Source organism: Cyanistes caeruleus, unplaced genomic scaffold, assembly GCF_971803275.1.
Source record: "Cyanistes caeruleus unplaced genomic scaffold, bCyaCae1.hap1.1 HAP1_SCAFFOLD_225, whole genome shotgun sequence".
In the NCBI taxonomy this organism is placed as follows: domain Eukaryota; kingdom Metazoa; phylum Chordata; class Aves; order Passeriformes; family Paridae; genus Cyanistes; species Cyanistes caeruleus.
In genome coordinates, this window is record NW_028256008.1 from 97,608 (window position 1) to 112,391 (window position 14,784).

Genomic DNA, 14,784 nt, shown 5'->3' on the forward strand with positions numbered 1-14,784 from the left:
GTGGCAGAAGAGCAGCAATGGTCAGGCAGGGCAGCAGCCCTGGGCTGCTCTTTGCCTTTCTCTCGTCCTGTGCAGACTCCAGACAGCCCATGGCACCAGTGTGTGCTGTGCCCAGCACGGCGCCGCTTCCCCTCAGGAGCAGCCAGCTGCCAGCTTGGCTCTGAGAGCGGAGGATTTGCCTGGTGCCAGCAAGAGGCAGCCAGGGCCAGGCTGCTGCCTCTTGCAGCTCCAAGGGCCTCCTTCCAGCCTGCCTCTGCCGAGGCTCAGGCTTCTCCGGGCTCTGCCAGGGCTCTGCTGGGGCTCCAGCCTGGCCAAGGCCGGGCCCGCTCTCACCTCACAGTCGCTGACAGCTCTGCACCACAGGAGACCTTGCACAGCACCCTCACTACTCTTTCTGCTTTCTCTCTTCAGCCAGACTCTCCTCCAGCCAAAGAGATTTCTCTTAGGGATACAAATCCAAGTGGCAGGAACCCAAATACTCTCGAGTCACATCTGCACAGCCTGCATCTGCACAGGATGTTTGCGTTGCACCGCTCCTCCTTTGGTTTTTCCTGCAAATGCCATTGCTGTTTCTGCCTCAAATAGAAATGGCACAGCTGGGCAAAACTTGTCCAGTTGGCCATATTCCAAAGGCAGTGTGGTCTGGAGAGGATGAATGAAGAGGAGCCTTCCCCACTTTGAAACCGTACCAAAGAAGCCATCAATGTCACTTTCCACCTCTAAGAAAAAACTGACAATTCAGGAGGAAATGTTGAGCTTTCTCACAGGGTCAGAAGGAGAGAAATGTTCCAAAGGAGTTGAGATTTTAGAAATTTTATTTAAAATCCTACTCTACAATCCTACACTACAAACCTACACTACCATCCTGCACTACAATCCTACTCTATAATCCTACTCTCCAGTCCTACTCTACAATCCTACTCTACAGTCCTACTCTAAATTGGTCATGGAGAAGACAGTTCTAAATCAATTGTTGCATTCCTGCCTCCTCCTTCCACTTCTTCACTGCAACGATGAGAGGTGCCAGGCTGGACCCAGGCATGGCCGATGTTATAAATTGATGCTGCAGAAAGGAAATGAAAACAACAAGAAAGCATGATTTTCCAATCTAAGAGCTTCAAAGGCAGGGGAATACTTTTTAAATGAAATGGGGATTGAGTCAGAGTAGGTCAGGAGCATGGGGCAAGAGTGGCACAGGTTGCCCCAAGAGCTGGTAGGGGGCCCACTCCTGGAAATATCTGAGGTGTGAGTATCCTGATCTCTTGAAAGATGTCCCTGCTCATTGCAGGACACAGACTAGATGACCTTTCCATGTCCCTGTGTGTTAGTTTGAGATGAATTGACATTTAGGGAAAGAAACCCCGCACGGAAGTGATTTCTTTGAGAGAAGCTGCTGGGAGCTTCCTCTGTGCCTGAGACAGGCCAATGGCTGGCTAGTTCTGAGAACTGACAACATTTTGCACCATTTAGAAATGAGATGTGCCTGTGTGATGATGCACATTTTGAAAACCACCAGCCCGGGCACTGGCCCTCTTTGCTTCCGGAGCCCGAAGGTAACGGAGCTCTGGTGAGGCCGGCCCTGCTCGCCCACGGCCTGTGCTCCTGGGGGAGGCCGGGCCAGAGCCCAGCGGCTCCCGGGCGGGGGATGGAGGCTGCGGGACCCCGGCCCCAGGCTGGGCCAGGCCACGGCTGCTGACATCTTGCCCACACTACACCCTCTCCCCGGCGTGCAGAGACAGCTCCAGGCCGAGCCTCCCCTCCCAGCGGCTCCCGGGCAGAGAGAGGGGCCCAGCACAGCCTGAAATCCAACACCGTGACTGCCATGACCTGGGTGAGATTGAACCCTTTCACTGCACAGATGAGACCTTTCTTATTCTTGTGGGCCTGATAATAAAATTTGTTATTCCTTTGAAGTTTGAAGCCTGTTTTGCCCTTCTCCTAATCCATAGCTCCCAGCAAGAAATGAGTAAGTGCCCTGGTGATTTTAGCCAGCGCTAAAACCCAGCACTCCCTGCCAGCCCAGCCCAGTCTAGGATTGCTCCCCACTGTCAGCTGAACAGCACCAAGGTTGGAAGGGAGGAGGATGGGGGCTCATCTGATGCCTTGGATTTCAGTGGAGGAGGAGCCCATCCCTGGGACACTGTTTCACCTGCAGCCCTTTTGGCATTTTACCTGCAGCAGCTCCTTGGCAGACCAGCGCTGCGCCTCGCCTTTCTGCAGGCAGCAGCTCAGGAAGTCACGCAGCAAAGGCGAGAATTGCTCGGGCTGCCGCAGCTGTGGGGTCCCTTCTGTGGCTATGTGGAATTTAGCCTGGAGAAAAAGGAAACACAAGGCTCCACCTGCTTCTTTCCCATCTGGAACTGCTCTCCCAGAGCCCATTGTTCCAGCTCCACTCTGCAGTGGCAGTTTTTGCCCTGGCAGAGAGGCAGAGATGACTTTCCTGTAGCATTTGGATGACGACTTTCCTGTATCATGAAAAAACCCAAGCCCCAAAGCCACAGCTTTGCCAACATCCAGCAGATCTTGCCTTGGCAGCTGATTTCATTGCCTGCTCTAGTTAGTGGCAACTACATCAGCAAATACATGTTTCCTTCTTGGAGGATTCCCAGCAGCTTGGCAGCCTTATTGGAAGAGGGATTTTGCTATTCTAACTAACTCTACTATTTCCAAGGATTCTTATGTGAAAAGAATCTCTGCAGTGCTTGTTGGTCCCTTAAGCACAGCTGCCATAAAGCAAAACTCATCAGGCTTTTTGTCCTGTTCTTGAAAATGATGGTAATTGGAAGAAAAGAAAGGAAATGCAGCAGGTGTTCCTCAGGGAAGGAAACAAACCTTTGGAATCTCATTTTCAACACAGACACATTAAGATGCCTCCACAAATGTATTGGGTTGAAAATGCCTGTTTGGGCACACAGGAGCCACCTGCAGCTCTGTCTCTCAGCACTCTGAAAATTTCAGGTTCCCTTATGTGGCAAAAGGAAAATATTCATGGTGAAATCAGAAGTGTCATCCCTGTGGTAAGCCTGTGCTGGTTGGATTCTCAAGTCAATGCATTAACGCTGTGCCCATCCCAGAAAGTGCCAGGAAACAAACAGGAGGTTTTGGCAGGCTCTCCCCGTCACCAGGCTCCAGCTTGGTGATATGGAGAAAGTGGCTTGGGTTAGGAAAGAAGGTGGTCACTGAGTGTCTCAGCAGCACTGCACAAGAAGCAGAAGAGACTCTGGCTTTACAGCCTCATCTCCAGGTTTCAGGCAAGTTTCCCTGTGAGAAGAATGGGGCTGCACTTCTTCTCTCAAAAGCACTGTTATAGAAACTTGGTTTGCTTTGAGTTTCTTTGCTTTATTTCTGGAAAGATAACAGCAGCTCTGAGATGCTTGTTTCCTATTCTTGGGGCCATCTACACAGCCAAAAGGGCTGGAACGACTTGTAAGGCAAAGCAAAATGCTGCCTGAGAATGGAGATGGTTTGGGCGAGGTAAGGCTTGAGTTCCCCCAGTGCTGCAACCAAAGCTCCAGCAGATGCTGATGTGCTGCAGGGCCATTTGTAGAAGGGGCCTTGGTGGAAGTACTTCCAGCAGATGGCCATGGGATTTTGTGCAGTGAGCAGAGAACAGGGGACAGGTGAGAAAGACAGCGGGATCAGAGAGTATTTGCTCCTTACCGATTGAGCAGTGAAACTGTCATAAGGAGTTTTTTGTTCGGCCATTTCAATTGCCACAATTCCAAAAGACCACACGTCCACTTTGGGGCCATATGGTTGACGCTTCACCACTTCAGGTGCCATCCACCAAGGAGTCCCGGTCACCGAGCACCGCTGATTTTGCTCAGGGGTGAGCTGAGCAGAAAGGCCAAAATCAGCTGAGGAGAAAGCAAAATACTCTTTTAATTTTAATACTCTCAATTAGGAAACCAAGCCAGAGAATTCCCCAGTGGAAGTTTGAGAATGTGCAGTTGAATTTCCTGGACAACACTCCCTGCTCTCTTTCCTTAGGGCTTTAGCCAAGGAAATATGAATTGGCTACTTCAAACATCCCCCCATTTCTTACACTTCCTCCAGCAGTGCCTTTTGTTCCCCTGAAGGTTTAGATTGCAGCTCCCTCCCTCTGGAAGGAACACACACAGACCCACACAGAGCAATAGCACTCTTGGCTGCTTGTGGTTCCTTGTCATAGCTGTGTGCACCCTGCAACTGTGCCTTCAGCCCACAGCAGGGGGGACCCCTGCACTGCCAGCAGCAGCATTTTTGGGGAGCTGGCAGTCACTGAAAGCAGCCCCACACCCCCCATTCCTGGAAGGCTGAAGCTGAGCAAGAATACACTGACCCAGCTTGACAGAGCCGTCGGTTCTGAGAAGGATGTTGTTGCTCTTGACATCTCGATGGATCACGTGGTTGGAGTGAAGAAAATCCAGTCCTTGCAGGCACTGAGAGAGAAAAGAGAACCAGGGGGGCAAAAAGTAGTGCTGTGAGTTCATCGCACAAGCAAGGAAACAGCTGTGGAAGGTTCCCTTTGCAGGGGAATGGGGAGGAATGGCAGAACACAGCGCCATTGAGAGCAAGAGCCTGCTGCTCCCACAGTAGCAGAGCAGCACCTTTCTCAGTGGAGAACTGCAAATGCCAATGCAAGAGACAGAGCTAGAATACAAGAGCAGGGGTTAAGAGGACAGGAAGTGAGTCCAGTGAGTGTAGGGGCACTGGCAGACAGTTCCCTTGAGATGCTCTTGCTTGCCCATAGCCTAGCAGCAACACAGAAACCAAGCCTGGCCCATGAAATCACTCCTGTTCTGAGCCCCTGTTTCCCAGACAATGCAGCTCAAGGCCTTGGAAGCACAGATGGGATCCCTGACCTCCCGACTGACAGCTGCAATCTCTCCTTCAGACATTTGAATCTCGTCGATGAGATCTCTCAGAGTGCCTCCGTCCATGTACTCCATCACCAACCAGAGTTCCTCATGCACAAGGTAGCTGAAAAAAGGAAACAAGGCCATGCAGGTGAACATGCACGGCTAGGTTGGTTTTTTGCTTGAGTCTTGTTTCTGGGTCCCTTAGAGACAAGGGCAGAAGTAAAGGCATAGACATTGCCTCTAGGCTGTGCAGTGTTTGCAGTCTGTGCTGTCTCAAGGAGAAAGGCAGTTTAGGAAGAGCCCAGATAAAAAACCTGTCACGCATGGCATTTCTGGAAATAAGCACCTAGTCTTCCTGGCATGCACAGCAATGGAAAAGAGGGGCAACAATGCAAGGGCAATCCTCTCTTGGATGGTTCATCAGCATTTAAGAAACTTGAAAAACTCAAGCCCAAAGAACTGTGGAGGCAATGAACTTAGAAGGTATTGAATTCTTAAGATAGGGCTGATGCAGGGTTTTGAACAATTTTCAGTCTGCATTTGCCAGGGTGGATTCATGCAGACAAAATGCAGTCTCTTCCCATCCACTGGAGATAAGTAGAGAAATAATCATTAACAACTCTATTTCCTGCCAGTGACCAAAGTGGGTTTTTAAGCTCTCATGCTTGTAGTATGTAAACAAACATTCAAGAGATAGGACCGTGACCACTCACCTGGCTAAGTAATTCACGATCCTGGGACTCCTATTGCTCTCCATGATCCTGATTTCATTCATGGTTAGTATCTTCCTACTCACTCCTTGCACATTTATTTTCTTGATGGCCACCTCAAATGACATTGAAAAGGAGTAATTTGAGAAAATTGGTAGCATGAGACCACAACACACATGGAGCAAGTGATTTTGGAATGGCACAGCCAAGCTGTGCCCAAGTGCCTTGTGATTAGACCTCATCACTGGAGTAATTAGGGAGTGACATTCCAACAGCCCATTTCTCTGCTCCCTTGGGGGTCAGTTACAGGACACGTGGCCACTGGCGATTTGCCTTGTCCACAAAGCCTGTTCCAAGTGCAATTTGCAGGCTGGCTCCAGTCTGTGCTTCTTGTGCCTTTTCAGCACAGCTCTACTCAAAGCTCCAGCCACAGCTGTCAGCAGTGGGGAAAGGCCTGGAGAGCAGCAGAGGCTGCAGGGGCTGTTGACATTTACCTCTCCTCCTGTTGCAATGTCAAGTGCTCTGGAAACCTCTCCAAAACCCCTAGAAACAAAACAGCAGCAAAGAAAGGAGAAGCCATTTAGATCTTGCAGTGGAAGCCAGTCCAGACAGGAGAGCTCTGCTGTAAATGCCTAAAAGCTGCAGGTTGCAGGAGGAGTCTGCCAGAAGGCAGATGATGCATTTTCCCCTCAAGTGCCTGGGCACTGGGCCTGTTCCTGAAGCCTTGGGCTTTACTGCCTCAGCTCCAAAAGGCAGCTTATTCCTTCATCTCGGCTATCAGCTTCTAAACTGTGCAATTCTAATCCTGAGCACGGAGTATTTCCTTTAGCAAACTCTTGGAGAGAAATGTTCCTGAGAACTGTTATCTGACAGCTCTCATTGGGGGTAGGTTGTGCTTTCAGGCAAGCAAGATTCTTCTCCTTTCATTAGTGTGGCCAGATGATTTGGAGACATCCAAAAATGCGAAGGAAATGAATCCTGAGCTGTCCCACACTTGAGAGACAAGCAGATCTCCCAGGTTCTGTTCCTTGCTGCAGGCAAGACCTTGGCAGCATGGAGATGTCTTTGACAATGCCTTCTGAGCACACTTGACAAATTCTGGCCAGTACTGAGAGATGGGGCAGACTAAGCCCGCTGTCTAAACATGTGGACAACTTGTCTGACTTCCCACTTGATGGATATTCCCCCAGGGAAACACCTGGCCCGTGGCTGTGTAGAAGTGACTGTGGTTGGACTCACCCGCTGCCAAGACTTTCCAGTTCGATGTATTTTGTGATGGGATTTTCCTTGTTCACCATTCTCCCTGAGGGAAACAAAATGCAAGATGCTGACTTTCAGGCAGAGATCCGAACTTGCAGGAGATGCCAAAGGCAGCCCCGCTGTCTGGGGCTCTGAACCCTCTGTGGTCAGCTGGGCAGCAAGCACAGCAGCAACAAGACAGGCAGTTGTGCAGTACAAATGGGCAGCAGAGAGACTGATTTTGTCCAGTCCTTGGAAGGAAATGAAGCGCAGAGAGCACAGCAGGGCACAGCACAAGGCTGGCAAAGGCCAAGCATGAGCACTGACAAGCAATGGCAAGAAGACACAGCCAGCCTGAGCCCCTGTCAAGCTTGTAGCAAATATCTGTTTCTTCATTGTGGGCCCAATGAAAACATCTCTCGCTCTCTTTGCTGTCACCTGATGTACTTTCAAAGGAGTCCTCACTGACAAAAATACAGCATTCTCATAAAAACCTTGTAGATATAGTAGACGCAATAAAAACAGTCCTAAAAATGACACCAGTAAGACACATGGGTCAGAACAGCTCTTTCAGGGTGGAGAAAAAACAAACTCTTCCAAAAAACCCCAAATCAGAAACTAAAAAAGGATAAAATCTGAAAACTAAAACCAGAACCACAACAAAAAGACAAAACCCCAAAACCAATCAATATCTCTGAAGTCTTTTGGTTCTGATGACTGGTGGGAAGTCTGGAGTCTAAGGAGAATTTCAGAATCAAATACTCTGTTCAGTTTGGCCACTAGCACACAGGACTTGCATAGATCATTTGCTGGGCCACAGCCTCCTGCTGATCCAAGAACAATTCCTGCTTCTGCCTTTAGTGGCAAGGGAATGCCAGGCAAAGCCGAGCCAGTCCAAGCTGCCCTCAGAGGCAGCAGGAACAGCCAGAGCGCTCTCTCGCTGCCTCAGAGCACAGCAGTTCCTGTGGGGAGTCCTAAATGTCTCTGGGACACCAAAGTGAGGAGGATCATTTGCTACAGCTCTGCTGGCACGTGCACACAATACACTGTCCCTCAGACAAGAAATACACCAGACGTACTCAGTTGCTCCACGAAGTCTCCCTGGCTCTCCTGGAGCTGAGCAGCAGATGTGTCACTGCTGGAAATGGACAAACTGCCCCGGCTCCACTGCTCAGCTTGGGCAACAAAGGCTCCTTTAGATGCTGCTGCTGCTGCTGCTGCTGCTGCAGCAGATTGAATGGAAGAGCCTGTGTAGATCTGCGAGAAGAAAGGAGTTTGTGTCAGAAAGCTGGCTGGCAGAGATTACCCCGAGTTCCCTTTTCAAATGCAAGCCCTTAGGAAGTTGCTGTTAGCCACATGCAAAGCTCATCAACTGGATTTTTTGGATGCCCACTTCTGGAACCAAATGGTCAAAACCCAAGGTTGGTTTTAATCAAGTTGATGGCCAGTTTTATATTCCATTTTCCTGGATTTTCTGAAGGATGACTGCAACAACGACCATTCCACTTCCTCCCAAGGATCCCTTTCCCCCTCCAAGGGCTGCAGACACATTTGCAGCTCCTTGTTCTAATGCTGGAGCTCCTCCCCCTCAGTCCTCTTTTCCTGCACCATCTTCAGAAGGTGCTCAGCCTGCAGCACTTGTGCTTGGGACAGTACCTGTGCCTCCCGCCGACCTTGGGGCTCTTCATCAGCCGGCATTTGCTGGAAGCCTTCGCAGGCTGCCAGGTGAGATATCAACACGTCCACCTCAAGTCAAAGAGAACAAAGCAGTCAGAGACCACAGCTTGTCCCTGTGTGCCAAGGCTCATTGACTGTGAGCAAAGGGAAGGACAGCAGCAGATTCACCAAGGGATACAGACAGCTTGCAGCTTGTATTCCAAATCTGTCTGGGGGACTGTGTTCACTTGCAAAAAGCCCTGAAGAAACAAGGAGAGCAGGAGCAGGCCAGCAGGAATCCCTTGAGATGAGTGCTGGCAAAAGGGGCAAATGACTGGTGCCACTGTCCAGGGCAGCAGCTGAGATTGAGCACAGCAGGAAATGTCCTTCCAAGCAGCTGGGATAGACACTACAGCAGGATGGCACTGAGAGGCATCAGCCCAGCCCCCTGCTGCTCTGCAGAGGAAAGGCAAGAAGGGCAGAAAGCACCAGACTGCAGTGACTGCTGTGCCTGTCGCTCTTTCACTCACTCGATTTTCTAGAGCCTCTTGCTGCTGAACGAGGAAATGGAATTTCTCTTCGATTATTCTCCTTTCTTCCTCCAGCCTCTCCTCCCTTGCCCTGATCCTAGCCTCAGTTTCCTGCAGCTCTGCCAGAAGCTCCTCCTCGGAGGCCTGAGAAGAATGACAGAGAGGAATTTCTGTGAGTGGAGTGTCTGCCACTCTTTCACTCACCTGGTTTTCTTGATTTTCTCTCTGCCATGGGAGATCCATCTCCTCTGCGATGCTTCTGTCTTCCTCAGGCCTCCTCTTCACTGCCATGATGGCCCTCGGAGCTTCGGGCAGCTCTGCCTGGGGCTCTGCCTCGATGTTCTGTACACACAAATGGAGAGCAAGTGCCTGGGAGCTGCCATCAGGCTCAGCTTCTTCCTCAGTTTCAGCCTCAAAATCACACTCATTCAGTCACTTCTTTCTGCTTCCCTACCCACCTCTGCTTCCACTGTAACCTCCTGTCCCGCTGCTGATCTCTGCAGAGGCTCTTTGCTTTCAGGGCCTCTGGCACTCGTGGCCTGCTCAGTCCCAAGAGCTGCGTTTTATGCCCCTCTTCCTGCCCTTCACTCTGTCCCCTGCTGAGTCAGCCTTACCTGGCCATTCTCCAGTGGCTCTTCCACCTGCTGCCCCAGCTGCTCTTCCTGCTCTTGGGCTGGGAACAGCTCTCCCTCAGGCTGGCACGGCTGTCCTGATAAAACAATCTGCTCCTGCTCTTTCTCTGGATGGACCTGCAGAGAAAGCAAGAGAAGATGGGCTTCAACTTCTCATCCAACATTTGTGGGCCAAGACTCAAAGACTGATGGGCTCCCACGTTCCCAAAGCTCTGTGCTGCTGCTCTCCTGCCTTGTTCTCTGCCCGTGGGGAAGCACAGATTCCAAAGTGACCCTGGCAGTGCAATCAGGGCCCATCTGGCACTGAATCTCCAACAGACTCTTGGGCAGCTGACAGGAAATGTGGGGCATTTCTCAAGGGCCTCCCTCCCCTTCTGCTGTGTCCTGCTTGTTTCTCCATAGTGACTGACAGCCAGCCCTGTCCCACAGCTCCATCCTGGCTCTGCAGGGGCTTCCTGGGTGAGCTCAGCCCTTGGGAGAGACACTGCTGGAGTTCATGTTCTTTTCAGGCCTGCACTGCCACTCCTGCCCTTCTGACATCTACACTCTTGTTAGAAATCCTGCTCATTCAGGAGACAAGGATGTGTGCAATTGGATCCTCTGCTGCAGGTCAGAGAGCCTCTATGGCCACCTCAGGATATGGAAGAGGACCAAGGTGTTTCTCCTCCCTCTTTTGTCAGCTGAGAATTCTGAGTGGCACTGACAGAGATCCTCAAAAGGCCCCACCAACAAATTAATTGACACACCCCTAGGGATGCCAATGAAGGAAGCCATGGGTCATGTAATACATGTATGACCAAAGTCACCAAAAACCACCTAAACCATGGAATTGTCCCACCTCACTAAGACAGGCAGAAATTTAGAGGTTAAACAGGGAGTGTCAGGACAGAAGAGGCAGGAGGAGGAAAACAGCTCTGAGGAGAAAAAACAACCATCTCTAAAGGGGTTCTTAGCAACACAAGACAGCACTCAAGGACTTGCAGCTTTGCCCCCACACTAGGCTCCAATGCAGTTTCCAAAGCTGCAGACTTCACCACAAAACGTATCAAGAGAAACTTGCCACTTGTGGATTTTGCCTCAGAAGAAGGGTTCAGAACTACACAGTTTGTTTCTTTGGCCACACAGGACAAGAATGGCCGGCCACAGCTTCATGGACAACACAATCATCTCCTTGCAGCTTATCAAAAGCCAAAAGACAGGTGGCCTAAAAGACTCTGCAGAAGTGAAGAATTACTCCAGAAAACTGCAGAACACTTCTCCAGGTCATCCAGAGGTTTCCAAAAAGGGACAGCAAACAAAGCAGGCCCTGTGAGCCCCAGAAATGCCGTGTGAGCCCTTGGCCATGGCTTGGCAGAAGCCAAGAGACAGAGCTTCCCTGAGCCAAGCAGCCAGCTGCTCACCCGCAGGCAGCAGCGCTTTGGGGCCTCAGCACGACGGCTCAAAGCCCAATTTCCAGCTGCCACGGGATGGGGGAATGGCTGGGTGCTGGCAGGACTCCAGCACTCAGCATCCTCAGCCAGCAACAGCAAGTGCTGGCTGCTCAGAAACTTGCAGCTCTGCCTTGCACTAAAGACAGCAGCACCCAGCACTGGCACTTACTGTCTGGGCATGGTCAGGCTGGGCTGTGACCACAGCTGGAGGCTCGTGGTGCTTTTGCTCATTTTGCTCCTCTTTGGCCTCTTCTCCAGGAGCAGAGGGAGCCACAGCAGAGTCTGCTCTTGCTTCTGGGCTCTGTGGACAGATGGTGGAGTTAGGGACAGGCAGCTCCCTATCATTTAGAACCTTATTTCTCTTCAGCTCGATTTCTACAACCAGCTCTACCAAGCACAAATCATCAGCTTTGATAGCAATGGGATTCTAAGTCTCTCCAACTAAATTAAAATGGGTTAATTCAGCCATACTGCAAATAGCTCTGAATTAGAGAGTTCACCCTGGCTACTATCAGCAAGCAACGTTCACTGCAAATCTGAGCTTTGAGTTCTTTTAAAGCTCTGCAATGGAAAATTAGGAAATAGCCAACAATGCCTTTGCTATTGCTGTTGTAAACATGGAAATGGATCTTCTTTCAGCCCACCCAGCTGGCCCTCTGCACTCTACTGCCACAGGCCAAGCTCACAGTTCCCTGCACAATTCTGAAACACCAGGAGCATCAAATGTTCCTTTCTGACTCACCTCAGGATCGGCACCTCTGAACACACGGGTCAGATGACCTGCAGTGGGCAAGGAAAATAAACCAAATTCTTTGAGAAAAGAGGAGAGAACCATGGCCTGTTTAGAACAGCATCTGAGAAGATCTCCCAGTCTGCATTTTCAAAGGTGTCCTGCTTGACTGGTGTGGTTTAAAGCAGCAACTAAAAAATCACTAGAAAACTTACTTATTTCTTGCTGTGAGATATGGATTAGAACAAGAGCAAAACAGGCTGAAAACTTAAATGGAATAAAGGAAGTTCATTAACAAAAAGTACAAGAATAAGAAACCAGAATAAAAATTCCAGAACAACCCTTTTCTCCCCCACTACCCAATCATTCCCTTGTTTACATGACAACATAGGGACAAAAAACTTTAGAATTTTGGTGTTTAAAACAGCCCCAATTCCTGCTAGAGTCTTTTCATCAGTCTTTGTAGAGAAACAGAAGTCTTCTTCTGCTATCTATGGAGTTTTTCACAAGAAAACTATTTTTCTTCATAGCTTTCTATTTCTCTGATGCCAGCTGCCCGGAAATCTGCCATCAGTTGTCTCCTCCTATTTCCCATCACTCTGAGATGTGTTATGGGTCATGAGTCCAGGGATGTCATTTTTATGAATGAGTTATTCAAAGGCAAAAGTTCTCTTTATCTGTTTTTGTGAGCCCTCCTGGAAACAGAAGTTTTCTTTTTGCTTCTTAAAAGCCACAAATCTTCAACTATTACTTCTCCCCCTCTGTTCCAGCATCTCACAGTGTCACAACTACTTCATCATTTGCTCAAAATCCACACTTGGAAACACTCCATTCCTCCCAATATACTCTGTCATGAATTAAAGGAGTTTTTTTCAGAACACTACTGTCCATCTCCATAGCTTTAACAGAAAAATATTTCAGCTTATTAAAGCATCTCCTTATTTCTCTTCCCCCTCTAAAGTTAATTTTTTTCTTCACTTTCTTGGATGGGTTGATGGTTGATCACTCCCTCTCTCTCTCTCTCTGGAAAAAAAGGATTAATCTGCAAGTCTCATGCAGGTAGTAAAAGAGTTAAAATCTTGCTAAAGCTGCAGATGTTGATGGTGTCAGGTTTCAGTTCAGTGGCAGAAACTGCAAACCAAGTCAGGCTGGCCGGCTCCGTTTCTCCCCCCACCCCGCCCTCTGCAGCCTTGTCCGGCCTGGAGGGGGGGAGGAGGCCGAGACAGAGCCCTGTGACCTCGTCAGAAGCCAGAAACCAAAGAGAGCAAGAAATTCCCGGCCTCACATCTTCAGGTGGTGTTCACAGGTTGATCTCACTTCTCAATAGTTAAAACCGCTGCCAATTCTCACCCATGGCCAGGAATTAGTCAGGAGAAAAAACTCCCATCAGCCTCCAGCAGTTTCAGCTTCCCGAGCTCTCAGAGCTATCTTAAAAGTAAAGTCACCCCAAGAGATTGAGCCAGCAAAGTGAGGAAATGCCAGACTCTGCTGCCACAGGCTCTCCCGTGGAGGGAACAGAAGCCCTGCAAATGCTGCCCACAGCCCCCTGGCTACAGACACCCCGTGTTTTGCTGAAGGTGTTGACAGGAGCTTTACCAAACCAGGGGCATCCTCATGGTCTTTGTGTTTCAATAGCAACCCGGTCACTAAGAAAGAGCAGGGAGACCTACAAAAGCCAGCTCAGGTTCCAGCCAGGGAAAACCTCTACTTACGTGCCAGGTTGGTGAGGTAATAGCCGGCATAGGCGATGCCATAAATGGTGCAAACGGCAACAGCGAGCTGCTCCATCATTGTAGCACTGCTGTGCCAGTTTGCACACTCTGCTCCACTACAAAAACAATCACGGCTCCTGTCAGTGTGCAGCTGCCCACTGACAAATGCCTCAAGCAGGAGGATGCTCCTGCACTGAGCAAGCCCAAGAGCTGCTCTGACCCTGAGGCCTTCCGTGCACCAAGGCAACCTTGGGATGTCACCACGACAAGGTGGCATCCATGCCCTGACATCACAAAGCCAATGCTCTGCGCTGCTCTGGGAATTGATGCAGAGCAACCCAACCTTCCCTACAGCAAACACAAAATTGCCTGGCAGGTTCTCCTCTGTCACAAAGTGTCACAAATCCTTTGCTGGGCTGTGGGAAATGGAAAGACAGAAACTTCCACAGATACTGAAGGGTTTGATTGACAGCCTTGGAAGGAGCTTGGGTTCATGCAATGCTAAAGGTTCACAGACGCTGAGCAGAGAATTCATAAGCTTATGTTCCTATAGCTGCAAGTAAGAATATGCCATAAGTAAATAAGAAACTGCAATGAGTGAGATGGTGGAGAGATTTCAACTGTAATTGTGTGATTTTATAGAGTAAGCTATGAATCTAAATATTATCCTAAGAAGCACATGTGTGTAGGTGAGCTAGCAGTGTATTGGGTGAAAAGCAGGCACAGTGCAGCAGAACTTGGCAAAGGTGAAAGGTGATTAAGTAATAATAAACCTCTTCAATTTAGTGCATTAGCCAAAAATCTCAAATTAGCGAATCTCAGCCACTGCACCAGGCTGAAGCTGAGGATCCCCAGCCAAGCTCAGAGGGAGGAGAACACAGCATTTGTGGGATCCTTTCCAGTCTGACTTGCTTTAGCTGGAGCCTGGGGGAGGAGAGAGCAGGAGAAGGGTTGGCTGAGTCCTCTCCCCTCTGCCTTGCCCTTCTCTGCTGGATCCTCAGTTCATCCCACACCCACCCCAAGACTCCAGCCCCATCCTACTGGTGCTGACGGGATTAAAGGAGATAAAGAGGAGATTAAAAAGATAGAGAGGAGAGAAAAAGAGAAGTTTAAATGCAGTTTAAATATGAAAGAAATACCTATGTTAGTGACTGCTGAGAGTTCCAAGGGAGCTGAAGGGTTTGGGAAGGGCCAGGAGCCCGTGAAGGGCTCAGGAGCTGCTGCTGCCGGGAGGGAGGAAATGCACCAATGGCTCCCAGCAGAGTCTGTGCTTTGAGGCTCTTTCCCAAACAGCTGCAGGAGGG

At 49.7% G+C, this 14,784-nt stretch overlaps 1 protein-coding gene across 1 annotated transcript in view; it reads right to left on the minus strand.

The window, feature by feature from the left end:
* LOC147645585 (serine/threonine-protein kinase PAK 3-like) overlaps nucleotides 1–13,714 on the minus strand; it is a 79,794-nt gene extending 66,080 nt beyond the window's left edge. Inside the window, exons 1-15 of the mRNA XM_086874452.1 lie at nucleotides 13,481–13,714; nucleotides 11,781–11,818; nucleotides 11,208–11,339; nucleotides 9,591–9,725; nucleotides 8,977–9,318; nucleotides 8,447–8,536; nucleotides 7,870–8,047; nucleotides 6,791–6,854; nucleotides 6,046–6,094; nucleotides 5,555–5,667; nucleotides 4,845–4,962; nucleotides 4,322–4,421; nucleotides 3,661–3,857; nucleotides 2,173–2,310; nucleotides 922–1,063 (exon numbers count right to left, since the gene is read on the minus strand). Coding sequence (XP_086730578.1) covers nucleotides 962–1,063; nucleotides 2,173–2,310; nucleotides 3,661–3,857; nucleotides 4,322–4,421; nucleotides 4,845–4,962; nucleotides 5,555–5,667; nucleotides 6,046–6,094; nucleotides 6,791–6,854; nucleotides 7,870–8,047; nucleotides 8,447–8,536; nucleotides 8,977–9,318; nucleotides 9,591–9,725; nucleotides 11,208–11,339; nucleotides 11,781–11,818; nucleotides 13,481–13,559 — 1,875 coding nt within the window. The 5' untranslated portion in view covers nucleotides 13,560–13,714 and the 3' untranslated portion in view covers nucleotides 922–961. The remainder of the gene's footprint in view (nucleotides 1–921; nucleotides 1,064–2,172; nucleotides 2,311–3,660; nucleotides 3,858–4,321; nucleotides 4,422–4,844; nucleotides 4,963–5,554; nucleotides 5,668–6,045; nucleotides 6,095–6,790; nucleotides 6,855–7,869; nucleotides 8,048–8,446; nucleotides 8,537–8,976; nucleotides 9,319–9,590; nucleotides 9,726–11,207; nucleotides 11,340–11,780; nucleotides 11,819–13,480) is intronic.
* Between the last annotated feature and the right edge of the window lie 1,070 nt (nucleotides 13,715–14,784).